Source organism: Oncorhynchus gorbuscha, linkage group LG01 (assembly GCF_021184085.1).
Source record: "Oncorhynchus gorbuscha isolate QuinsamMale2020 ecotype Even-year linkage group LG01, OgorEven_v1.0, whole genome shotgun sequence".
NCBI lineage: Eukaryota > Metazoa > Chordata > Actinopteri > Salmoniformes > Salmonidae > Oncorhynchus > Oncorhynchus gorbuscha.
In genome coordinates, this window is record NC_060173.1 from 70,883,660 (window position 1) to 70,910,158 (window position 26,499).

At 41.0% G+C, this 26,499-nt stretch overlaps 1 protein-coding gene across 1 annotated transcript in view; it reads left to right on the plus strand.

Annotated features, from left to right (window-relative positions):
• lmo7a (LIM domain 7a) overlaps positions 1–26,499 on the plus strand; it is an 85,901-nt gene that overhangs the window by 37,255 nt on the left and 22,147 nt on the right. Inside the window, exons 5-14 of the mRNA XM_046366153.1 lie at positions 2,119–2,151; positions 3,300–3,414; positions 6,182–6,318; positions 7,668–7,893; positions 7,935–8,019; positions 8,198–8,649; positions 14,784–15,089; positions 15,874–15,988; positions 24,654–24,815; positions 26,199–26,386. Of these exons, the coding sequence (XP_046222109.1) occupies positions 2,119–2,151; positions 3,300–3,414; positions 6,182–6,318; positions 7,668–7,893; positions 7,935–8,019; positions 8,198–8,649; positions 14,784–15,089; positions 15,874–15,988; positions 24,654–24,815; positions 26,199–26,386 (1,819 nt within the window). The remainder of the gene's footprint in view (positions 1–2,118; positions 2,152–3,299; positions 3,415–6,181; positions 6,319–7,667; positions 7,894–7,934; positions 8,020–8,197; positions 8,650–14,783; positions 15,090–15,873; positions 15,989–24,653; positions 24,816–26,198; positions 26,387–26,499) is intronic.

Below are 26,499 nucleotides of genomic sequence, written 5' to 3' on the forward strand. Positions count from 1 at the left end.
GATTGTTCTGCTGCCTGCAACATCCTCCAGCATGGTGTGGGGTGGCATTTCTTTGTGGGGCCGCACAGCCCTCCATGTGCTCGCCAGAGGTAGCCTGACTGCCATTAGGTACCGAGATGAGATCCTCAGACCCCTTGTGAGACCATATGCTGGTGCGGTTGGCCCTGGGTTCCTCCTAATGCAAGACAATGCTAGACCTCATGTGGCTGGAGTGTGTCAGCAGTTCCTGCAAGAGGAAGGCATTGATGCTATGGACTGGCCCGCCTGTTCCCCAGACCTGAATCCAATTGAGCACATCTGGGACATCATGTCTCGCTCCATCCACCAACGCCACATTGCACCACAGACTGTCCAGGAGTTGGCAGATGCTTTAGTCCAGGTCTGGGAGGAGATCCCCCAGGAGACCATCCGCCACCTCATCAGGAGCATGCCCAGGCGTTGTAGGGAGCTCATACAGGCATGTGGAGGCCACACACTACTGAGCCTCATTTTGACTTGTTTTAAGGACATTACATCAAAGTTGGATCAACCTGTAGTGTGGTTTCCCACCTTAATTTTGAGTGTGACTCCAAATCCAGACCTCCATGGGTTGATAAATTTGATTTCCATTGATCATTTTTGTGTGATTTTGTTGTCAACACATTCAACTATGTAAAGAAAAAAGTATTTAATAAGAATATTTCATTCATTCAGATCTAGGATCTGAATATTTTAGTGTTCCCTTTAGTGTTCCCTCTTCTGTTTGAGCGACATTTTGTTTTTCTAGCTGAGGAATGTAACAGTAGCATCCACATTAATGTAGAAGTGTTTAGAAAGATATTCTGTTCTTATCTACAATAAAGGTTACTCAAATGACACAATATATTATTTACCATTAATATCTATTGGGCACAAAATCATCTGAAACACAACCAAAACAAACACCAAATGCATCCAACAAGTTTGTAGAGTCACAAGCTTGATGTTTTCATTGCGTGCTAGGAATATGGTTCCAAATACTACATTTTTGACTACTTTAATAGACATACAAGTGAATTTGTCCCAATACTTTTGGTCCCCTAAAATAGGGGGACTATGTACAAAAAGTGAAATTATTTCTAAACAGTTCAGCTGATATGGATGACAATAGCGTCAAATTGAAGTTAGACAGTCTGCACTTTAACCTCATAGTCATTGCATCATTTCAAATTGAAAGTGCTAGAGTACAGAGCCAAAACAACAACAACATTTTCACTGTCTTTTTGTCTACTTTTGGAGCTCCACTGTAGTTATTTCCACTCAGGTGGGAGAGGGCAGTGTGAAGTGCAATTAAGATTGCATCATCTGTGGATCTGTTGGGGCGAATTGGAGTGGGTCCAGGGTGCCTGGGATGGTGATGTGTGTCATAACCAGCCTTCCAAAACACTTCATAATTACAGATGTGAGTGCTATAGGTCGGGAGTCATTTAGGCAGGTTTCCTTGGAGTTCATGGGAACAGGGACAATGGTGGTCAGCTTGAAACATGTTGGGATTACTGACTGGGACAAGGAGAGATTTAAAATGTGTCTGAGGCATCTGGGTGTATTTCCCTCATGTTAAACTCCTGTAGAGTTTTCACACACACACACACACACACACACACACACACACACACACACACACACACACACACACACACACACACACACACACACACACACACACACACACACACACACACACACACACACACACACACACACACACACACACACACACACACACACACACACACACACACACACACACACACACACACACACACACACACACACACACACACACACACACACACACACACACACACACACACACCTACCTACCTAGCAGGTCAAAGGAAGGGGATACTTTAGCTGTGATACAAAGCCACCTTCAACAAAAAGGAAACCAAAACCCCAGGAGAAAGTAGAGTGGCACTAGCCATCCCTTAACACAGGTTACTTTACCACCAATCCTAACATTAACCATTAGAGTGAGAGAAGAACACCAGACAGTGGTTAGGAATCACTTTACCTCTACTTACTCCCAGAATAGGGAAAAGAAGTCTGGCCCAAATGTGACATGTTTGTCTGTGTGGTTCTCTTCTCTGGTTCTCCTAGACTGCTCCAAAAGCGTGCCGTTGCTAACGACGGGTGAGTTGACTATGTCTGTTCCAAGGAATGTGGCATGGTCGCTTACTCTCCGCTTTTGCCTTTGTGTTGCTGCTCTCGTTTACTAGCGCCCTCACTCGCTGGCTGACTGCTATACGCTGACACTGACACATTGCTGGGGATTGAGTGATGTAGGGCCAAGCCAAGGGGGGTGGGACACAGCAAGCTCCACAAATCTCTATTGACAAAGCAACAAAGTGGAGTGAGAGGATTGTACACACAATACCAATATGCTGTCATTCAAACAAACATGCTGTGTGTTATGTACAGCTAAGAGTTATAATTGTTGAAGCACAGGTTGTAGACTGCCATAATAGGTTGGTTTTGTGTAACAGAAAGATATATTCATAGCATTATGATTCAGAAGTTTACAGGTAAGTCAAACAGAGTGAATGTTTTTGGCCAAGTCAACTTCGAAAGCTTTTTTTGTATGAAAGGGATGGCTTAGATATACAGCTTGTTTTTTCTAACCACATACCGCATTAGCTTGTGTTTTCTAACCCATTAGCCTAAAACAGCATTAGCTTGTGTTTTCTAACCCCTTAGCCTAAAACCGCGTTAGCTTGTGTTTTCTAACCCATTAGCCTAAAACCACATTAGCTTGTGTTTTGTGACTCAACTGTTGTTTATATGTTTGCTTACTAATACATGTTGTTACGTGTACTAATACAACATACGTGTTGTTTGTGATACTTTTTAGTCTTAATAGTGTTAAGTAGATGTTTTTCTTTCATTATTATTAATGAATGTTGAACCTTGAAATAGTGTTGGTTTATTGTGTACTTACAATAAAAAAACATTGTTTAAAAGTATGTTGCAGTTGAAAATCACAGTTAATTTAATTGAGATTTAGTTTAAAATCTTGATTTGCACAGTAGTCTTTTACGTAGGCAGATAAACAATTATTGGCGAGCATCTTATTTCACTATAGCTCATGTTAGTGTGAAGGAATGCAAGTGTCCCAGCATTCTGGGATTGGAGTGGATTTGATACATACATTTATAGTCTACTTTATGACTAACATCAGTCTTGTGCACAGTAGGTTTATGCTCCTCACTGGTGGTCCAATGCCTGTAACTGAGTTGACACTGAACCCAAACCTTTAAACCCTCTTCCCTGGTGGTGTGTAGGAGCAAATCAATGACAGACCTTGCAGTGGAGCAGGCAGCACTGAAGCAGGTATGCCACGAGGAACTACAGAAGATCAGAGAGCAGGTCAAGGAGAACGAGGACCAGTGGCAGGATGTGAGTGTATATATACCTGCAACCACCACACACCTGGGCTGTGTTCAGTAGGCATAATGTAACTAAATGTTTTGTAATGCTAAATAAAAATGTGTGTTTATTATTGGATTAGGAAATCCTGGGGTGTATTCACTAGGAACCAAACAGGATGAAACTGGGAGGGACCTACCTCTATTTGTCCAATAGAAACCCTCGTTTTGGTTGCAATACGTTTTCCTTTGCAAAGCGTTTTTCGACAGTGTACACTAATGGATACACCCCTGCTAGTCCCTCCCTGTGTTAGCCCTTTGGTTAGGTTTGGTGCCAAATGAACCCTGTAGGGGTCGCACACATTCACCCCAAAAGACTGCTGTTACACTTGACTTAAACCCTCCCTAATATAATAATCAAGACATAACGAATTGATGAGCTAGGCCTGTTTAATCATCACCAATTGTAGTGTCTTCAATCATGTCAATATATAGGCCATGGTTATTGTGTCCTTGTCTGAAATTAGTACAAAGCCATCCCGCCTGTCAACAAGTAGCAACATGTGATAGATAAGTCTAGTAAGTATTTGATATGGGGAGAATGGAAATCTGAAGAGAACAGCTATTTTGGCCCAGTGTTGTGAAAGGAGAATGTGTTTTGTAAAGGTGGAGAGAGCAAGAGGGAGCTCAGGAGAAGACAAACAATTGTTTAAACATCACTGCCCTCGTTAAATGTCTTCATTGAAGGAGGCACAGCTGAGATTGTGTATTAATGATCACCACATAATACCTCATCCTACTTTTAGATCTATATTTCCTCATTTGAGTATACACTCAGGCCTGCAGTGGCAACTAAACACTTATAACACCAAGAAAATATTCTGGGAAAGATGACCAATCTTTCAAGGTCATTCCAGAATGTTCCACCGTGTCTAACTAAATTCATGTCACCGTGTCTAACTAAATTCATGTAATTATTCCACATATCCCTACAACATGCAGTATATGAGTGCGTGTTATTGGTAAAGGCATCATTCTTACACCTACTCATTCAAGGGTTTGTCTTTATTTTGACTATTTTTTACATTGTAGAATAAAAGTGTAAAAGAGTTCAAAACTATGAAATACCACACATGTAATCATGTAGTAACCAAAAAATAATTAAATTATACTTTATATTTGAGATTCTTCAAATAGCCACCATTTTCCTTGATGACACCTTTGCACACTCTTGGCATTCTCTCAACCATCTTCATGAGGTAGTCACCTGGAATGCCTTTCAATTAACAGGTGTGCATTCTTAAGTAAATTTGTGGAATTTCTTTCCTTTCTCAGTGCATTTGAGCCAATCAGTTGTGATGTGACAAGGTAGCAGTGGAATACAGAAGATATCCCTATTTGGTAAAAGACCAAGTCCATATTATGGCAAGAACAGCTCAAATAAGCAAAGAGAAACGACAGTCCATCATTACTTTAAGACATGAAGGTCAGTCAAAAAATGTCAAGAACTTTCAAAGTTTCTTCAAGTGCAGTCGCAAAAATCATCAAGCGCTATGATGAAACCGGCCCTCATGAGGATCGACAGAGGAAAGGAAGACCCAGAGTTACCTCTTCGGAGGTTATTAGAGTTACCAGCCCAAATAAATGCTTCACAGTTCAAGTAACAGACACATCTCAACATCAACTGTTCAGAGGAGACTGAATCAGGCCTTCATGTTCGAATTGCTGCAAAGAAACCACTACTAAAGGACACCAATAAGAAGAAGAGACTTGCTTGGGTCAAGAAACACGAGCATTAGACCAGTGGAAAATGTCCTTTGGTCTGGTGTCCAAATTGGAGATTTTTGTTTCCAAACGCTGTGTCTTTGTGAGACACGGTGTGGTTTAACGGATGATCTCTTCATATGTATTTCCCACCATAAAGCATGGAGGAGGAGGTTTTATGGTGTGGGGGTGCTTTGTTTGTGACACTGTCTGTGATTTATTTAGAATTCACACTTAACCATCATGGCTACCACAGCATCCTGCAGCGATACGCCATCCCATCTGGTTTTCGCTTAGTGGGACTATCATTTGTTTTTCAACAGGACAATGATCCAACACACCTCCAGGCTGTGTAAGAGCTATTTTGCAAAGAAGGAGAGTGATGGAGTGCTTCATCAGATGACCTGGCCTCCACAACCCCCAACCTCAACCCAATTGAGATGGTTTAGGATGAGTCAGACTGTAGAGGTGAAGGAAAAGCAGCCAACAAGTGCTCAGCATATGTGGAAACTCCTTCAAGACTATTGGAAAAGCATTCCAGGTGAAGCTGGTTGAGAGAATGCCAAGAGTGTGCAAAGTTGTCAAGGCAAAGGGTGGCTATTTGAAGAATCTGAAATTTGGTTACTACATGATTCCATATGTTATTTCATAGTTTTGATGTCTTCGGTATTATTCTACAATGTAGAAAATAGTAAAAAATAAAGAGAAACCCTTGAATGAGTAGGTTTTCTAAAAACCTTTGACCTGTAGTGTATGTCTATCAGTGGCGTGATAACATGGTGTCTTAACACAGCATTTAGGTCACACACGGGCCCCAATACACAGGGGACCAGAGGCAGGAGGAGCTAAACTCACACAAATAGGACACTTTCTCAGAATTGAGTCCTTTCTCTTTCTCTCGCTCTATAATCTGCAGCTAACCACGTTTACGCTAACCTTCCTGGCCATCCGTTAGAGGATTTAACTGTGTCACATGGGCTTTTCCAAGATGAACGTTTCTAAGCTGGTCTCTAGCATGCATTTCATCTCCACAGGACCTCACCAAGTGGAAGAACCGTCGCAAGAGCGTCAACTCTGATATTGTGAAGAAGAAAGAGGAGAGGGAGCAGATTGAGCAGACCACAGAGAGCAGCGGAGGAGGGAGCGGTGGTTTCCCGAGGTCCACCCGGAGGTAAGAGTGACACCTGAGGACAGGTAGACACCAGGGTCAATACGTTCATTAGGACACTCAATGTAAAAAACCAACGGAAAACAAATGAGGGTTTCTTACTGGACGTGTTGAGTTGATCCCTCCCTGTTCTTCCATTTGGTGCATTATGAACATGACAGTGGGGACAGGTAGATACCTAGGTTGAATACATGCAGGTCTGGACATGAAACAGTTCCTTTTTTAAAATCCATGTGCTGCAGGAAACTGCATTGTTAATGTGACAAAACTGTCTGGCAAGGTGATGCCAATTACCACGTTGATTAGCAATCATCTAACAATAACCTATGTAATTAAAGGTGGCAGATAGCCTTAGTGGTTAAGAGCATTGGGCCAGCAACCGAAAAGTCACTGGTTCACAATCCTCAAGCCGACTAGGTGTTAATGAAATATGTCCTTGAGGGTGCAGTTTTGGTTTGCCTGGTACAAGGGCAAACTCCACACCAAAATCAAGCACAACTTGAATACTTTCAAGGATTTGACATGTATTTGACCCTGCTCTAGTACAGTACATATTAGCTTTACTATACTGAGGAAAGGGCACACACTACAAATGGCAAGGTGCAGATTGACTGAATGTAAAAAGGAATCCTCACAATGACTGAAAAATATGCTGCTAGAGTAGACACCCTCAAGGACAAATCCTGCCTGTTTATAGTTACTATGCTCTCTTTATTCTTTTAACACACAGATACCAAATGACATTTGGACTAGCCATGTTCCTACAAGGAACACATCCTTCCGTTTTTACAGACAATTAGAAACATAATTCATTGGTTGTAGATGTTTAACTACGTTTGAAGTATTTTGTCATCGGAATTCTCATCAGTATTTTTAGACGTGTGTTTTCACTCTCACTCAAAACTGTCTACTTACTGTATATGTACTGATTGCACCAACACACGTGTCGATGAAAATGCAGGCACAGATACAGGACCATACAAAGTTAGTCAGTAATTGTCTCTCTGCTAAGTGTGAAAGTGTAGCATAATCGTGGCTTTAATCCTGCCTCCCCTCTACCCCCTCTTTGTTTTATCTTGCCCTGTGTCCCTTTCAACCTTCATCCACCTTTCACCTATTTTTTACCCATCCTCTCTCTCTCTCTCTCTCTCTCTCTCTCTCTCTCTCTCTCTCTCTCTCTCTCTCTCTCTCTCTCTCTCTCTCTCTTTCTCTCTCTCTCTCTCTCACGCATTATACCTCGTAATCCCTTTCCCCTCTCTCCCCTTCTCCTCTCTCTCTTCCTTCCTCTCCTCCCTCTCTTCTTCACTGTCCTCCCTTTTTTCTCCATCCCTCCCTCTCTTCCATTCCCACAGCTCCATCGGCAGTCGTCTCAACTCCCTCGCCGCCCTGGACCAGGACGTGTTTGAAGACTCCGCTCCGGTCCTCCAAACCCGTACCCTCCCCCCAGGAGCTACACCATCGACTATCCCTACACCCCCGTTGAGCGCCCCAGTCCCACACCCCCCTCCGTGCCCCACCCGAGAGAGGAGGACCCCGTCCCCACCACGGCAACAGACAGGGCCTACTCACCCTCCCGGGGTGACATGAGCAACAGTAGTGACCGTCCCTCCGGTTCAGGTAGCGACATCACAAACAACACTACCACCATCGGTCGTACCTCCAACTACAACCGCTACGTTCCGACCCCCTCGGAGAGAGCACCGACCCCTCGGAGAGAGCCCCGACCCCCTCGGAGAGAGCCCCGACCCCCTTGGAGAGAGCCCCGACCCCTCGGAGCCCGACCCCCTCGGAGAGAGCCCCGACCCCCTCGGAGAGAGCCCCGACCCCCTCGGAGAGATCCCCGACCCCCTCGGAGAGAGCCCCGACCCCCTCGGAGAGAGCCCCCCCTCGGAGAGAGCCCCGACCCCCTCGGAGAGAGCCCCGACCCCCTCGGAGAGAGCCCCGACCCCCTCGGAGAGAGCCCCGACCCCCTCGGAGAGAGCCCCAAGCCCGGCCTTGCGGTACACCAGCGCAGCCAAGATGGAGGAGACCTCCAGCACCACCACCACCCCCAGCTTCCTCCCAAAACTACTCGAGCCCAGGCGCCCGTGGGCAGGCAAGGTGGCTGAAGAAGTGACCACTTCCACTGGTGGTGGTTCTCTGTACAAACTACAGCCACTGTACAACTCGGTGGCAATGGAGCAAAAGCCTGTGCCTCCCAGTGTGTCTCGGGTTTCTGCCTCTCTCCCCAGGAGCTACATGAAATCGGATAGTGCTCGCCTCACCTCTGTCATCACGCCACGGCCCTTCGGGAGCCAGTCCACCTGCGTCGCATCGCTGCCACGCGCCTACACCGTGAGTACTGTAGTATACTGTAATATTACCACACCTTCCAGTTTTGTCTGTGTGTGTAGTTGTTTGTTACATCAGAACTGCTCTCTGCAGAAATAGCTTTTTAGGACATCTAGACTAGAGGAGTTGGGTGATATACTTCAATGGCTGTGTACTGAGTCATGTTCATTAGGACACGCAACAGTTCACCAAACCCACGGTTCGGTACGTTTTGCGGTTTTGGGGTCACGGTTCAGTTTTGGTACACTTTAAAATTACCTGCCATTCACAATGTCCCTTGTATTGTCTTTTGTGACCGGATTGTTATGTTGGACCTCATAAGTTTCCACTCTGATGCTGCATTTGTAACCATGTGGGAGGGCGGAATTGACCAGTTGTGAAGTCTTAAATACCAGTCGGATGCATTCACGTTATTTGAACTCATTGAGAAAAGCAGATTGATTAATGGCCAACAAGCTGTGTCAACCACAAACTAAACGTACAGCTATCATGCTTGTAAACAAATGATATAATTTTTAAAAACACATTAACACTACAACTGCTAAAGCAGGCATTTTGACTGCTTGGGCATGTTAAAAAACACATTAACACTACAACTGCTAAAGCAGGCATTTTGACTGCTCGGGAATTTAAAAAAACGCATTAACACTACAACTTCTAAAGCAGGCATTTTGACTGCTCGGGAATGTAAAAAAACACATTAACACTACAACTGCTAAAGCAGGCATTTTGACTGCTCGAGAATGTAAAAAAAGTATTACTCTGCCATTTAAAACCTGTTAGGGATGATGCGAATTTTCGCAGCTTTTTGTTAAAAATCGCGCAACATTTCAAAGTCTTGCTACACATGCCAGGAATATAGTATATGCATATGATAAGTATGTGTGTATAGAAAACACTCTGAAGTCTCTAAAACTGGTTAAATCGTGTCTGTGGCTATAACATAACATAACATAACGTGTTTAGGAGTAAAAATCCCTCGAAAAACTGTTCACCAAAAACGATGATTTCAAGACTTGCTGCTATCGAATACAGATCGCCCCGTGATCAATTTTATAGATTATTAACGTTTATTAATACCTAAAGTTGGTTTAGAAAAGTAGTTTGAAGTGATTTGTAAAAGTTTATAGGCAACTTTTGTAATTTTAAAAAGTGACGTTGCGTCTTGTAAAATGGAATATTCCTGGATCAGACCGGTCTAAGGAAAACGACATTTTGGCTATACAATGACGGATTTAATCGGGAAAAAGACCCAATTGTGATGTTTATGGGATATATAGGAGTGCCAAGAAAGAAGCTCGTCAAAGGTAATGAATGTTTTATATTTTATTTCTGTGTTTTGGGTAGCGCCGGCTACCGCAAAATCTGTTGTTTTGTTGACGGTCTGGTATTCTGGGGGGTGCATGCTATCAGATAATAGCTTCTCATGCTTTCGCCGAAAAGCATTTTACAAATCTGACTCGGTGGCTAGATTCACAACGAGTGTAGCTTTAATTCAGTACCTTGCATGTGTGTTTTAATGAAAGTTTGAGTTTTATCGAAAACTATAGGTGGCGCTCTAAAATTTCCGCTGATTTGGTCCCGCCAGCGGAACCAAATCCCTAACAAGTTTTAAGTCATGCCCTCCTCCTTCCTTGACTTTTCGTTAGTAAGTCTATATAACACACTGCCGTTGTTAGAATCTTAATATCACAAATAGAACTTGAGTTATAACCAGTTATAGAAGGGCATGTCATTTTGTGAATGGTTTTCCTCTTTGCCCCTCCTTCGCTCCTTCTCCCGACAGTGGAAGGTGCCATGCCCAGTTGATAATCACCCGAGATTTGCTTAGAAACTGAACCTAAACTAATTTCACACATGATACAACAGATTATTAAGTAGGTGGCCTACTTGGAGTAGACAGTGAGAGCATGCATAATTTACAAGAAGGCCAAGACGAATGGATGCACATGCTGTGTTAGCGCTGCTACAACATCCGAATGAAAATGATGCTGATGGTGGGGCAGAAATTAATCAACATCTCAAATTCTTCTTCTTTTTCTGAGCCTACTCCTCAGGGGCTTTTCTGAGCCTACACCTCAGGGGCTTTTCTGAGCCTACACCTCGGGGGCTTTTCTGAGCCTACACCTCGGGGGCCTAAACCACATAAATATAGAACAATGCGCACTAAGCAGGTTCCCGCGCCACCGCCATATGAAACATCGAGTGAGGAAGGATCGGCACCCTTTAGATAGAAAAAGCCATGACAAAATGTCATCACTGAGAGAGCAGGCCCTATGTCTCAAGTAAAAAAACAACATCAGTGACACGCACTCACCAGCTTTCCTTGTTTGTGTCATGGAAAGCACATCAGGGACTGTGGCTGAGGCGCAAAGGGAGCAAGGAGACACTGCCTGGGATCTATCTGTTGATGAGCTGGATGCGTTCATTTCAATGTCCATGGAAGATTGCCCATGGAGGATTCGGTGGAAAGCGCATGTGATATGTAGAGCTTCTGGTCAGACATGTATGGGATATATTTCTTTGGAGAAACCATGTCAGTTCAGAAAGATCATGTGTTTCCTCCGTTTGGATGACAAGAAACGAAAGGTCGACGCCTGGAAACCAACAAATTCGCCCTGGTATTCGATGTATAAATAATTGACTTATTTTACTGTTGTCATACCGACACTTATATTCATAATACCATTATTGTTTTTGTGCTGATTTTCACCATTAAGCACACTTGACGCTTATAATGATGTTTTCGGCATTTGACAGCATGTCTTGCGTCTTGGTGGTTGAGGTATTTTTTGTATTTTGTCGTTGTAAAAATAAGCTGTCACTATTTTTCCAATATGTATGCTTTCTGTTTCATAGTTGTAACAAAGGCAGTCTATAAATACAATATATTAAACACCAGAAGTCTTGTTTTTTGTTGTTGTTGTGTGTTTTATTTATTATAGCCTACAGTAACAAAATAATGTAAATGCTATTGTTATTTTTTTTTAAATAGTGTTCTAATATTACCTAAGACCTTCATAAACACTACCAAATCATTATTTTTGCGATAACATATATGAAATGTAATAATTCCACTGTTAATAATGTGTTGTTGCATTTACCTGTCAAACGCTGTTCTAGAGGCCGTTTCCTTAGTCGCACTGAGGAAACGGTGCGACTAAGGAATAGATTAGTTTTCCACTAGTAATTACCAGTTTGAGGGCTGTTGAAGTGGATTTTTCCCAGTCATATGTGTTAAATCCCCACTTCCCACTTGGTTACAAACACACCATGACCCTGCATTCTTCAGTGCCAGATGCACACTTGTGACTCTCATAAAAGGGAGGTGTCTAGCATGGTACTCCGGGGTAATGTGATGGGCTGTCACTGTTAAAGATCCAATGCAGATGATTTTATCTCTATATCAAATCATTTATGGGTAACAATTGTGATTTGTTTTAAAGTAAAATGGTTAAAAAATATATATATAATAGGGCAATTTCTCAAGCAAGAACTTTTCCAGGATTATCTGGTCTGAGTGGGAAGGGGAAAACTGTAAACTAGCTTTCATTGGCATAGCGGTTTCTTATTGGTCTAACTAATTTACAACCTGGTGTTGTCACCAGACAGGCCAAATCCCGTCAAAACAGGCAGAAATTTCAGGGGTGTCTTTTAAAACAGGTCTTATGCTAAAAGGACATTAACATAATTTTCACAATTTCACAGTATTATTTCAAACACATAGTGTGGAAATATATATAAAGCACAGGGAAATCATGTTTTTGACTTCAATGGGCCTTTGAGTAAGCGCAACAATTCATTGAAAACTTTGGCTTGCTTATATAGAGCGAGTACTACCTGTTTGCTGAAGTGGCTGCACAGGGGACGTTTGTAAAGTGGCTGGAGCACTTCCACCAGGCGCATATCCCCGGCTATAAACCAAAGACTGTAACAAATGTACAAAATAGCTCTTGTAATGTCTTTGGCTTGGTCAGTTTCTTTGCATTTCCGTCTTGCTCCAGTATACTGGGGTGATGTCAGTGTAGATGTGTCAACATACTTGAGGTGCCATTCTTGTTGAGCGTGGGGATATACTGTCAATGTTTAATCCACAGCCATTGTAATCTACTGCGCCTTACAAAAGGACAGTTTAAAATGCACCAATTAAGATTACAATTTTGATTAAACGTGCACATAGGCTCTAACCGGTGTGTCAACCTAATTAACATAATACAACATTCTCACACACTCCGTCAGTTAAAACAATGATTTAAAAAGTAATTTTACCTTTATTTAACTAGGCAAGTCAGTTAAGAACAAATTCTTATTTACAATGACAGTGGGTTAACTGCCTCGTTCAGGGGCAGAACAAGAAATTGTTACTTTTCAGCTCGGGGATTCGATCCAGTAACAGGTTCGATCCACTAGGTTACCTGTGGCTCTGACAGTTTATGCTAGAGATATCCATTTTTTGCAGGGATGCATCTCTTTTTATTTATTTTCTATTATTATTATTTTATTATTATTATTTTTTTTAATTTGACCTCTTTTTCTCCCCAATTTCGTGGTATCCAATTGTTGTAGTAGCTACTATCTTGTCTCATCGCTACAACTCCCGTACGGGCTCGGGAGAGACGAAGGTTGAAAGTCATGCATCCTCCAATACACAACCCAACCAGCCGTACTGCTTCTTAACACAGCACGCATCCAACCCGGAAGCCAGCCGCACAAATGTGTCGGAGGGTACACCGTGCACCAGGGAACCTTGGTTAGCGCGCACTGCGCCCGGCCCACTTGACTTTTTCCACATTTTGTTACCTTACAGCCTTAATCTGCACACAATGTGGTCCTCTGTAGCTCAGTTGGTAGAGCATGGTGTTTGTAACGCCAGGGTAGTGGGTTCAATCCCCGGGACCACCCATACGTAGAATGTATGCACACATGACTGTAAGTCGCTTTGGATAAAAGCGTCTGCTAAATGGCATATATTATTATTATATTACAATGCCCCATAATGACAAAGCGAAACAGGTTTTTAGACATTTTTGCAAATTGATTAAATATGGAAAACAGAAATACCATATTTACATAAGTATTCAGACCCATTGATATGAGATTTGAAGTTGAGCTCAGGTGCATCCAGTTTCCATTGATCATCCTTGACGTGTTCCTACAACTTGATTGGAGTCCACCTGTGCTCTATTCCTTTTTAACCTAAAAAAACTCCCTAGTCATTGCCTATGACAACCATACCCATAGCATGATACAGCCACCAGCATGCTTGAAAACATGAAGAGTGATGTTGGATTTGCCCAACGCTTTGAATTCAGGACACATTTTATGCAGTTTTACTTTTTAGTGCCTTGTTGCGAACAGGATGCATGTTTGGGAATATTTGTATTCTGTACAGACTTCCTTCTTCTCACTCTGTCATTTATGTTAGTATTGTGGAGTAACTACAATGTTGTTGATCCATCCTCAGTTTTCTCCTATCACAGCCATTAAACTCTGTCAGTCACCAATGGCCTCATGGTGAAATACTTGAGTGGTTTGCTTTCTCTCGGGCAACTGAGTTAGGAAGGCTGCCTGTGTCTTTGTAGTGACTGGGTACATTGATACCCCATCCAAAGTGTAATTAGTAACTTCACCGTGCTCAAAGGGATATTCATTGTCAGCTTTTTCTTTTGACCCATTTCCCAATTTGTGTCCTCCTTTGCGAGGCATTGGAAAACCTTGGTGTTTGTGGTTGAGTCTATGTTTATAATTTCACTGCTCAACTGAGAGACCTTACAGATAATTGTATGTGTGTGGTACACAAATAGTCATTCAAAAACCATTTTAAACACTATTATTGCACACAGAATGAGTCTATGCAACTTATGTGACTTCTTAAACAATGTTTTATTCCTGAACTTACAGTATTTAGGCTTTCCATAACACAGGGATTGAATGCTTATTGACTGTAGACATTTCAACTTTTCATTTTGAATTAATTTGTAAAAAATTCTAAAAACACAATTCCCCTTTGACGTTATGGGGTATTGTAGGCCAGTGACACAAAATGTCAATGTAATATATTTTTTAAAGGCTGTAAAAGGTCTGAAGGATCTGTAAATATAGGCTCCTTGTTAACCATATAAATATTGACTCCTCAGAAAAGTGTGAACGGCGAGATGGATGTCACCCAGAAGTCGTCGGCCCCCAGCCGCTATAGCCAGGTCATGACCTCCGAGGACGAGGCACGTTCCCACTCCAACTCTGCCAACAGCAGTGGAGGAGAGGAAGAGGAGGAGGAAGAAGAAAAGAGAGAGAGGGTAAGGGGAGTGAACCCCACACTGGTCCCTACCCTGGCCCCCTCTCCTGTCCCTCCTCAGGCCAGGAGTCCTTTCACTGCACTCCAGCCCCCGAAAGTGGCCTCCTCAGCCCTGGTCGGTCCTGTACCTGCAAAGGGCACAAACAAGGTAGGCTTAGAATTTGGTTGCTATCAACCCCCCCCCCCCCCCACCACCACCACCAAAAAAAAAAACACTGAACTAAACTTAGACAACTTAAACCAAATATAAAGTATGTTGAAAAAATATGATGGCCTATATTTTTTTTTAAATAATATCATCTTTGAGAACACCAAAATAAAGCTAGACAGTCAGGGGAATCAAAAATTCCCTAAACAATGAATTTAACAGTATTGTTTTTTAAATTAAGTTTGAGCAAAATGCATAGATTTGCAGGAAATTATATTTAAAACTGCTAAATCTTCTCTCAGCTACATGGCGGAATGTGTAGAATTTCTGGAAATTGGCTTAAAGTTTTATGTTTTAAACATGAAGATGGGGGGCCTCTAAAATGTTCAAACTAATTCATCCGCGCCGACTGCACCCATCGCCACGCCACTAGCCAGGAAAAAACCTGATTAGGCAGATAAGTATTTTTCAGAGCAAACTTGAGTGAGTGACTACGATTTACACTGGATACTGCATGCATACTGTACTATGTTTTAGTGATGTGGGGGCGAATAGTTACGTATCAAGATATGATTTTTTACAATATATCGTATTGTTTTGGCAATATCGTGAGGTCTCGGGCAATTCCCAGCCCTTCTATGCAGCTAGTGCGAGAGACAGTAGGAGTGATGCTTGCCATTGTCAGACTGCAATTAATAATTCATAGTGAAGACCAAATGTTATCAGTTCCCTGGCTTGGAACACAGCCTAACATTCTTAATGAGTGTGTTTGTGTGTTGTGTAGGAGAGCTACGCTGACATGCGGATCAGTCTCAACCAGAAGCCCAACAGCAGTCGAGACTTTGGCTTCCAGACTGAGTGGGACTCCACTGGAGCACACGTCACCTCTATCCAACCAGGTAAACACACACACACACTCCACAAGCACACCACAAACACACACACACACGGTGACAACTTCCACATTATATACTGTAGTGTTTTTGCAGACATGACTGAAGTATCTTTAGAATTCACTATAGTGTTTTGCGGACATGACTAGTGTGTTGTAGTAACACCTGCTGACTAGGGTTAGCTAAAATGGCAGACCAGACTATGCCAGTTACTGTTTAATGAGGGGAACACCTCAACCAGAACATAAGACACCTGTTCATGACAGACCACCTATTGAGTTGGGTCAACAGTTCTGAGCAATGCAATGGACCAGACAACACCTTAGCAAACATATACATTTTTTATTACAATTGTAACTTTAGAAAGATATAAAGAACAAGCAAGGTTTAAAAAAGCTTAAAGGATTTGGTTTGCTTGTTTGACAGATAAATGACACGTATTAACAAGCACACCAAAATGACTTCTCAGATCAGTCACACTGGATAGCACTGTTGTATTTCAGAAAGCTTTCAGAGATTCAGCTGACCAAGTTCACACAAGATGACAAAAACAGTGACAAACAATACTGTACTTCTGAGGGTAGGAAATAAAGAACAGTTAACCACTGTATTTGCATAAACAATAGATCTTTTAGAAGTACATATTACTTTACTTAAAGACAGACTTTCACATGAGTACAGTAGACAGGGAAGAGGTAAGGGGGCAGGGGATCTTCATGAGGGGGAATGGAGTCTACGACATTAAAAAGGGCACTTACAACAACGAAAGGAACGTACAGTAATATCAGGCAAGTAACTATTCCGATTTTGGGTAATTTTACAACATGACATTCAACAGTTGTGACACAACAACAGTTATTTTTAAATTTTACCTTTATTTAAGTAGGCAAGTCAGTTAAGAACAAATTCTTACTTTCAATGACGGCCTAGGAACAATGGGTTAACTGCCTCGTTCAGGGGCAGAATGACAGATTTGTACCTTGTCAGCTCGGGGATTCGATCTTGCAACCTTTCGGTTACTAGCCCAACACTCTCACCTCTAGGCTACCCTGCCGCCCCAAATGTACTTATAACATCCAGTGCAGTTGGGGCAGAGGTCAGTTGTGAGTGAATGTATCAATGTCCTCTGTTTTTAGTCTATGCAGTATAATGGACTGACTAGTTCAAATGTGTGTGATGTGAGAATGTATGTGTATGTGATCCTTTTAATATAAGGTGATGCCAAATAAAAATGTCCATCCTGGATGGACAGTTTTATTCTATTCTACATGACAGATTTGATACCATTGATTTGATTCTATTCCAGCCATTACAATGAGCCCTGTATTTCAGTCAGGCACTGCTGGTGTTCTTCAGTTCGTGAGCTAGTAGGACCCGATGGGACCAAGTAACAGAGCATGTGACAGGCCTTATGTAGGGCAGCCTTTATCTGGGTCAGATCTGCTGGCCCTGTCTCTCTCTAGCCTATATATATGTACGAAGGAATCACTTGGCTATCGCTGCACCACTGTTAAGAAAAAGGTACTGATGCCTCTCTGTGCACAAAATGGTGGAATCGCTGTTTCTAGTTATGGTAACGGTGATGTTCGCATTCATGCTTATACTGTAGGCTAGGTTTGCCCTAATTTGCTACGGGAGTAGCTGTCACCTGTTGTCATACCACCCCATTAGTGCAGATGAGGGAAGGAGACAAGAAGCAGAAGCCACTTTAAATAATTGAGATGGTTTATTGCAATCACTGCCTTGTCCTATCTCGGGCATGTCTTTTATAAAAAATATATAATGTAAATTAATGTATTGAATATTCTAAACATAAAATATACTTGCATTGAAGCCGCTCAACAACTACATCATACCAGCCATCCAACAGATTCCCATTCAGAGCGACACACAGAAGCATCCAGGGTCAATGCCCTGTTCAAGGGCACGTTGACAGATCTACCACCAGGCCAAAAAATGTGAACCCGAACCCTCCAAGATCCCCCCCACAGTTCCCCAATAGCTGTCCCTCAACCATTCGAGACCCCTCCCACAGTCCCCCCCCCAATAAGAAAAATCTAAAATACAGTTAATTCCATTCCCCACCCTCAAGAACCCCCCAATACACCAACAACCAAGAGAATGAACTAAAGAGAAAAAAGGAAAAGACAGAAGAAAACATCAATGGAAAAAAATTATAAAACTAAATAATACATTTAAATCAAAGGACATCAAAGACAACTAAAATCATAACAGCAATGCCAACTGTATATATTTGTGTGCATGTCTGGCACTATTACATGTATGTGTGTGTTCTTTTATGTGTTTATTTGAATGAGAGTGTGTATATGCATGTGTACAAACACCTGCACGGCATCAGCCTCAGGCAAACCGGCATTAGTTGTAAAAACACTGCCCCTCAGTGTCACTCAAACTTACTTTTATGTTATGTTTTATTTAAACTTTATTTTTTACTTTTATCTTTGACCATCATTCTATCTCCCAAACATCAACACTCCCACTTGTCTCCAATTCCACATACCAACCCTCGGCTTCCCTCAGCCCATCCCACCTATCTCTGCTGGCCACCCACTTTGGGTTTTTACGCAACACATATCTTTCAACTATGCTGTGATGTTTAGGAAACAATTTCAATCTATCTAATTGAATAGAATCCACAGGTTGCAAGTTGAAGATGAATACTTTTACTTAGAGTATTAGTATATAAGTAATTGACTGACCTGGTCTCTCCAGATCTCCTAACAGTACTATTTCTAGGGTCAATTTTAGATCAATGCTATGCATTCTCAGCCATTTCTGAACCTGAGACCAGAAACAGGCTACCTGAGGGCAATACCAAAATAAATAGTCTATTGATTCTGTATCCTCACAACAAAATCTGCAGAGCTTCGATGATTTTAAGCCCCAAATATTCAACATTTTGTTGGTGGCAAAAAATCTATAAAATCATTTTAGCTGAAAAGCACTAAGTCTTGAATCTTGCGTTGTTTTATATATCAATTCATACACCCTGTACCATGGAATCGGTACATCAAAAATCTCTTCCCAACTATTTTGCAATCTGTATGGTACAGTTGTCAACATCCTGGTCCTCAAATGAAACTGGTATACTTTCCTATTTATGCTATTTTTATACCTCTGCCAGTTTTGATCCTTTATATTGGGCAGACAGACCAGTTCCCTACCTCCTCCCGCTGCCACCTGCCTCCTCCATTTTTGGGGTAATGCTGTAATCAATTGGTTGTACTCTTGGATTGCACAGACCTTTCAGTACAATTCTGATAACTCCATGAAGGACATAACTCTACCATTCCAATTTACAATATAATTTAAGAACAAAATACCTTTAAAACATATTTCCCATAAATACAGGTATTTTATCAACCAACACATTTGAGTTCAGCCATAATATGTGTTGTAATATTTGTTCTGTCTTTTCCGGGGGTGAAATTGAAATTGTAGCCAGCTCTGCAATGCTTGTTTGAAAAAGAGAGATACTTTGAAAAAAGTATCATTTTCAGTTAATTGAAAATGAGACATGGCAATCTGCACAAAGGCAAAAAGGCCATTTTGAAACAATGGATGAGCTTTTCTGATTAATCTACTTGAGAACTATTTAGGGTTCAAATAAAACTTTTGAATGAGTGAAGCTTTTAGAGAGAGGTTTAGTTCTTTTATATTTAATCATCTCAACCCACCCAAATCATATTCATTATATAGATAGGCACATTTTATTATGTCTGGTTTAGCGTCCCAGATAAAGTTAAATATTCTTTGCTCAAATAATTTGAAAAACAAATAATCAGGAGTAGGCAGCGCCATAAGTAAGTGAGTAAACAAGATATGACTAAGTAGTTAATCAGGGCAATTTTTCCATAAAGAGACCTCTCCATGGTTGCAGGATCTTGTCTATTTTTAGAAGTTTTTTAATTTAAATTCATTGTGGAGAGCTTATTTATATCTTTTGTGATATGAATACCGAGTATGTATACTTCACCATCAGCCCGTTTTATAGGTAAACTGCAGAGAAATGTAAAAGTTGTATTTTTTAAAGATCCAATACGTAATATTGTACACTTATCATAATTAGGTTTTAATCCAGAGAGTACAGTAAAGTTATCTAGATCTTCAGTGAGACATTGCAGGGATCTAGCTTGTGGACTTAATATAAAACTTGAGTCATCGGCATACATGGACACTGTTCTTAAGCCTTGGATTTCTAATCCTCTAATGTTGTTATTGGCATACATGGACACTGTTCTTAAGCCTTGGATTTCTAATCCTCTAATGTTGTTATTGGCATACATGGACACTGTTCTTAAGCCTTGGATTTCTAATCCTCTAATGCTGTTATTGGCATAGATGGACACTGTTCTTAAGCCTTGGATTTCTAATCCTCTAATGTTGTTATTGGCATACATGGACACTGTTCTTAAGCCTTGGATTTCTAATCCTCTAATGTTGTTATTGGCATACATGGACACTGTTCTTAAGCCTTGGATTTCTAATCCTCTAATGTTGTTATTGGCATACATGGACACTGTTCTTAAGCCTTGGATTTCTAATCCTCTAATGCTGTTATTGGCATAGATGGACACTGTTCTTAAGCCTTGGATTTCTAATCCTCTAATGTTGTTATTGGCATACATGGACACTGTTCTTAAGCCTTGGATTTCTAATCCTCTAATGTTGTTATTGGCATACATGGACACTGTTCTTAAGCCTTGGATTTGTAATCCTCTAATGTTGTTATTGGCATAGATGGACACTGTTCTTAAGCCTTGGATTTCTAATCCTCTAATGTTGTTATTGGCATACATGGACACTGTTCTTAAGCCTTGGATTTCTAATCCTCTAATGTTGTTATTGGCATACATGGACACTGTTCTTAAGCCTTGGATTTGTAATCCTCTAATGTTGTTATTGGCATACATGGACACTGTTCTTAAGCCTTGGATTTCTAATCCTCTAATGCTGTTATTGGCATACATGGACACTGTTCTTAAGCCTGGATTTCAATCCTCTAATGTTCACTGTTCTTAAGCCTTGGATTTCTAATCCTCTAATGTTGTTATTGGCATACATGGACACTGTTCTTAAGCCTTGGCCTTGGATTTCTAATCCTCTAATGTTGTTATTGGCATACATGGACACTGTTCTTAAGCCTTGGATTTCTAATCCTCTAATGTTGTTATTGGCATACATGGACACTGTTCTTAAGCCTTGGATTTCTAATCCTCTAATGTTGTTATTGGCATACATGGACACTGTTCTTAAGCCTTGGATTTCTAATCCTCTAATGTTGTTATTGGCATACATGGACACTGTTCTTAAGCCTTGGATTTCTAATCCTCTAATGCTGTTATTGGCATACATGGACACTGTTCTTAAGCCTTGGATTTCTAATCCTCTAATGTTGTTATTGGCATACATGGACACTGTTCTTAAGCCTTGGATTTCTAATCCTCTAATGTTGTTATTGGCATACATGGACACTGTTCTTAAGCCTTGGATTTGTAATCCTCTAATGTTGTTATTGGCATACATGGACACTGTTCTTAAGCCTTGGATTTCTAATCCTCTAATGTTGTTATTGGCATACATGGACACTGTTCTTAAGCCTTGGATTTCTAATCCTCTAATGTTGTTATTGGCATACATGGACACTGTTCTTAAGCCTTGGATTTCTAATCCTCTAATGCTGTTATTGGCATACATGGACACTGTTCTTAAGCCTTGGATTTCTAATCCTCTAATGTTGTTATTGGCATACATGGACACTGTTCTTAAGCCTTGGATTTCTAATCCTCTAATGTTGTTATTGGCATACATGGACACTGTTCTTAAGCCTTGGATTTCTAATCCTCTAATGTTGTTATTGGCATACATGGACACTGTTCTTAAATCCTTGGATTTCTAATCCTCTAATGCTGTTATTGGCATACATGGACACTGTTCTTAAGCCTTGGATTTCTAATCCTCTAATATTGTTATTGGCATACATGGACACTGTTCTTAAGCCTTGGATTTCTAATCCTCTAATGTTGTTATTGGCATACATGGACACTGTTCTTAAGCCTTGGATTTCTAATCCTCTAATGCTGTTATTGGCATACATGGACACTGTTCTTAAGCCTTGGATTTCTAATCCTCTAATGCTGTTATTGGCATACATGGACACTGTTCTTAAGCCTTGGATTTCTAATCCTCTAATGCTGTTATTGGCATACATGGACACTGTTCTTAAGCCTTGGATTTCTAATCCTCTAATGCTGTTATTGGCATACATGGACACTGTTCTTAAGCCTTGGATTTCTAATCCTCTAATGCTGTTATTGGCATACATGGACACTGTTCTTAAGCCTTGGATTTCTAATCCTCTAATGTTGTTATTGGCATACATGGACACTGTTCTTAAGCCTTGGATTTCTAATCCTCTAATGTTGTTATTGGCATACATGGACACTGTTCTTAAGCCTTGGATTTCTAATCCTCTAATGTTGTTATTGGCATACATGGACACTGTTCTTAAGCCTTGGATTTGTAATCCTCTAATGTTGTTATTGGCATACATGGACACTGTTCTTAAGCCTTGGATTTCTAATCCTCTAATGTTGTTATTGGCATACATGGACACTGTTCTTAAGCCTTGGATTTCTAATCCTCTAATGCTGTTATTGGCATACATGGACACTGTTCTTAAGCCTTGGATTTCTAATCCTCTAATGTTGTTATTGGCATACATGGACACTGTTCTTAAGCCTTGGATTTCTAATCCTCTAATGTTGTTATTGGCATACATGGACACTGTTCTTAAGCCTTGGATTTCTAATCCTCTAATGTTGTTATTGGCATACATGGACACTGTTCTTAAGCCTTGGATTTCTAATCCTCTAATGCTGTTATTGGCATACATGGACACTGTTCTTAAGCCTTGGATTTCTAATCCTCTAATATTGTTATTGGCATACATGGACACTGTTCTTAAGCCTTGGATTTCTAATCCTCTAATGTTGTTATTGGCATACATGGACACTGTTCTTAAGCCTTGGATTTCTAATCCTCTAATGTTGTTATTGGCATAATGTTGTTATGGACATGGACACTGTTCTTAAGTTCTTAAGCCTTGGATTTCTAATCCTCTAATGCTGTTATTGTTCTTAAGCATTTCTAATCATGGATTGGCACTGGACACTTTCTTAAGCCTTGGATTTCTAATCTTAAGCCTCTAATCCTCTAATTGTTATTGGCATACATGGACACTGTTCTTAAGCCTTGGATTTCTAATCCTCTAATGCTGTTATTGGCATACATGGACACTGTTCTTAAGCCTTTTCTAATCCTCTAATGTTGGATTTCTAATCCTCTAATGTTGTTATTGGCATACATGGACACTGTTCTTAAGCCTTGGTTATTTCTAATCCTCTAATGTTGTTATTGGCATACATGGACACTGTTCTTAAGCCTTGGATTTCTAATCCTCTAATGTTGTTATTGGCATACATGGACACTGTTCTTAAGCCTTGGATTTCTAATCCTCTAATGCTGTTATTGGCATACATGGACACTGTTCTTAAGCCTTGGATTTCTAATCCTCTAATGTTGTTATTGGCATACATGGACACTGTTCTTAAGCCTTGGATTTCTAATCCTCTAATGTTGTTATTGGCATACATGGACACTGTTCTTAAGCCTTGGATTTCTAATCCTCTAATGTTGTTATTGGCATACATGGACACTGTTCTTAAGCCTTGGATTTCTAATCCTCTAATGCTGTTATTGGCATACATGGACACTGTTCTTAAGCCTTGGATTTCTAATCCTCTAATGTTGTTATTGGCATACATGGACACTGTTCTTAAGCCTTGGATTTCTAATCCTCTAATGCTGTTATTGGCATACATGGACACTTCTTTTTTTACGTAGAATGTATGCACACATGACTATAAGTCGCTTTGGATAAAAGCGTCTGCTAAATGGCATATATTATTATTATATTATATTATTTTTGCATCACCACATTGAAGTGTAAGGGGCCTCCAGTTTTTTAGATAGACCGGGTCTTTATATTTACCATCTGGGTCTTGTTTTAATAATAGAGAAATCAGACCTTCCTACTGAGTACCTGACAGACTACCATTTCTATGGGAGTAGTTAAAACAAACTAGTAATGGAGCTTTTAGTATATCAAAAAATACTTGATATCCCTCTCACGGTATGCCATCAAGCCCTCGTGAAAGGATTTAATAATTGCCTCAAAAAGTTATTCCTCTGTAATTTGGCCTTCGCACTGATCTTTCTGTACATTTGTTAATTTTCCATTTTTATATTATTTGGAAAGAATTCCTTACCATAATCTTCCTTCAGTGGGGAGAGGATGAGACGGAAAAGAGAACATCTGGTTTCTAAATCCTCCCGCTGTTCTTTAGAATAACAAAACAATCTTATCAATATTATTCGGAGAATCATAGATGACTCTGTCTTTAGTAACGAGTTTCTGCAAATTATTTTCTCGGCATGTCTTTCTATTGTGACATCTTACCCTTATCTTTAACTCTACATTGCTACTCTGACACCTGTCCTCTATCTCACCCCCTGTGCCCTCCACATTACATTATCTATATCAGAACCCTGTTTCTCTGACCTCTCTGCCCATCTCTGTGCCCCCCAGGCAGCCCAGCGGAGCTGTGCCAACTGCAGGTGGGAGACGAGGTGCTGGCGGTGAGCGGGCACAAGGTGGCAGAGATGAGCTACGGCGAGTGGAAGAGCAGCACAGAGCAGGCCCTGCAGCAGGGCAGCCTCACCATGGACATACGTCGCCACGGCAGGAACAGTGAGTAGACGACTGGAGAGAGAGAGTGTGCGGGCGTGTGGTGCGTGTGCAAATGTCTGTGTGTGGTTGTTGGTTTGAGGCACGTCGGGAATTTGTATTTTTAGTGTCAGTGTTGTTTTTGTTTGTTGTGTTGGTAAACTACTGTGCCACATTGAATTGGTCAGTAAATTGTTGTGCTCAATTATTTCATGGCAGTTTAATTATAATTTCATTGTCTCAATAGTTTTCTAGTCTCTTCTGGGATAAAATCAAATCAAGTTTATTGATCGCGTACACAGATTTGTAGGTGTTATAGCAGGTGCAGCAAAATGCTTGTTACTAGCTCCAATAGCACCGTAGAATGTCTAGAAAATACAATACAAATACACAATCAAAAATCTGATCAAGAAATGTCAAAACGAGTCCTATTAACAATTCAAAGTAGATATATTCGAGTGAGCAGTGTCAGAGTCCAGAATATAAGTATGTGGTCTGTATAGACAGTATAGCATTTGGAAAAGAAAAGGGTATGCCCAGTAATAGGTATAGTAGAATGATCTATCTCAAGAATACAGTATATACATCCACAGTGATTAACAGTATATGAAGTCACCAGTGTTCAATGTCTCTACAGTATATACATGGGGCGTTAGTCTCAAGGTGCAGGACAGAGTACCGGGCAGGTAGCCGTTAGTGATGGCTGTTCAACAGTCTGATGGCCTGGTGATAGAAGCTGTTTCTCAGTCCCGGCTCTGATGCACCTGTACCATCTCTGTCTGCTAGATGGTAGCAGAGTGAACAGACCGTGGCTTGGGTGGCTGAGGTCCTTAAGGAGAACCTTTTTAGTTAGTGATATGGGAGCTCAGTTTTGACTGTCTGTCTGTTTTACTTTTCGTCTGTCTGTGTTTCAGTACTTCTGTTTCTTTCTTCCCTTCTCTGACTGTTTGTGTGTGCTTGTTTCTGAATGTTTATCTCTGTCTGTTTCTGTCTTCCCTATTTAGAGTATGTTTTCCCCAACAGGCTTACACATGCTATTATAACACGATTGCACCACCGAAACATTAATCAGTCTATTACGTTGCATAATAGACACTTTTGCAGGAGAGCGTGTGAGCCTGTTGGTAAATCCTAGGGGTTTGTAGATTGTGCATGGGTTGGGAAGGTGGTTTCTAAATCCTCCCGCTGTTCTTTAGAATAACAAAACAATCTTATTTTCCCTTCCAAGCTGTAGCGTCTGTACTTTATCCTATAGTTGTATAGTAGTACTTTTAAAGTACCTTTCCTAATATTGTGCTTTCACGCACACACACATACTCTCTCTTACACACATACATTGTCTTTCACTCTCTCTCACACACACCCCCCTTTGATTCTTTGCCATTGTCATGTGTCTGCGATGTTCAGACTGGGACAGAGACCTACCTTCCCTGCCGTGCAAAAGCCATAAGACCATCAATCTGACCAGTATGAATCATCATCCAACACTTATAGGTTCCCCCAACACAGCCACGGTTAACTCAACCACCAGCTTGGCTTTCACATCTCAGGGATCCATAGAAACCACCAAGGAAATCGCCATCCAACAAATCACTGTGAGTTTTACACGAAGACCTCATGGTGTTGATAGTGTTCAAGTGTTTCTTGTTAGCTTTCTTCTCTTACTCACAAATACCCAGATAAGATATTGCATTATCACAAAGTTGCA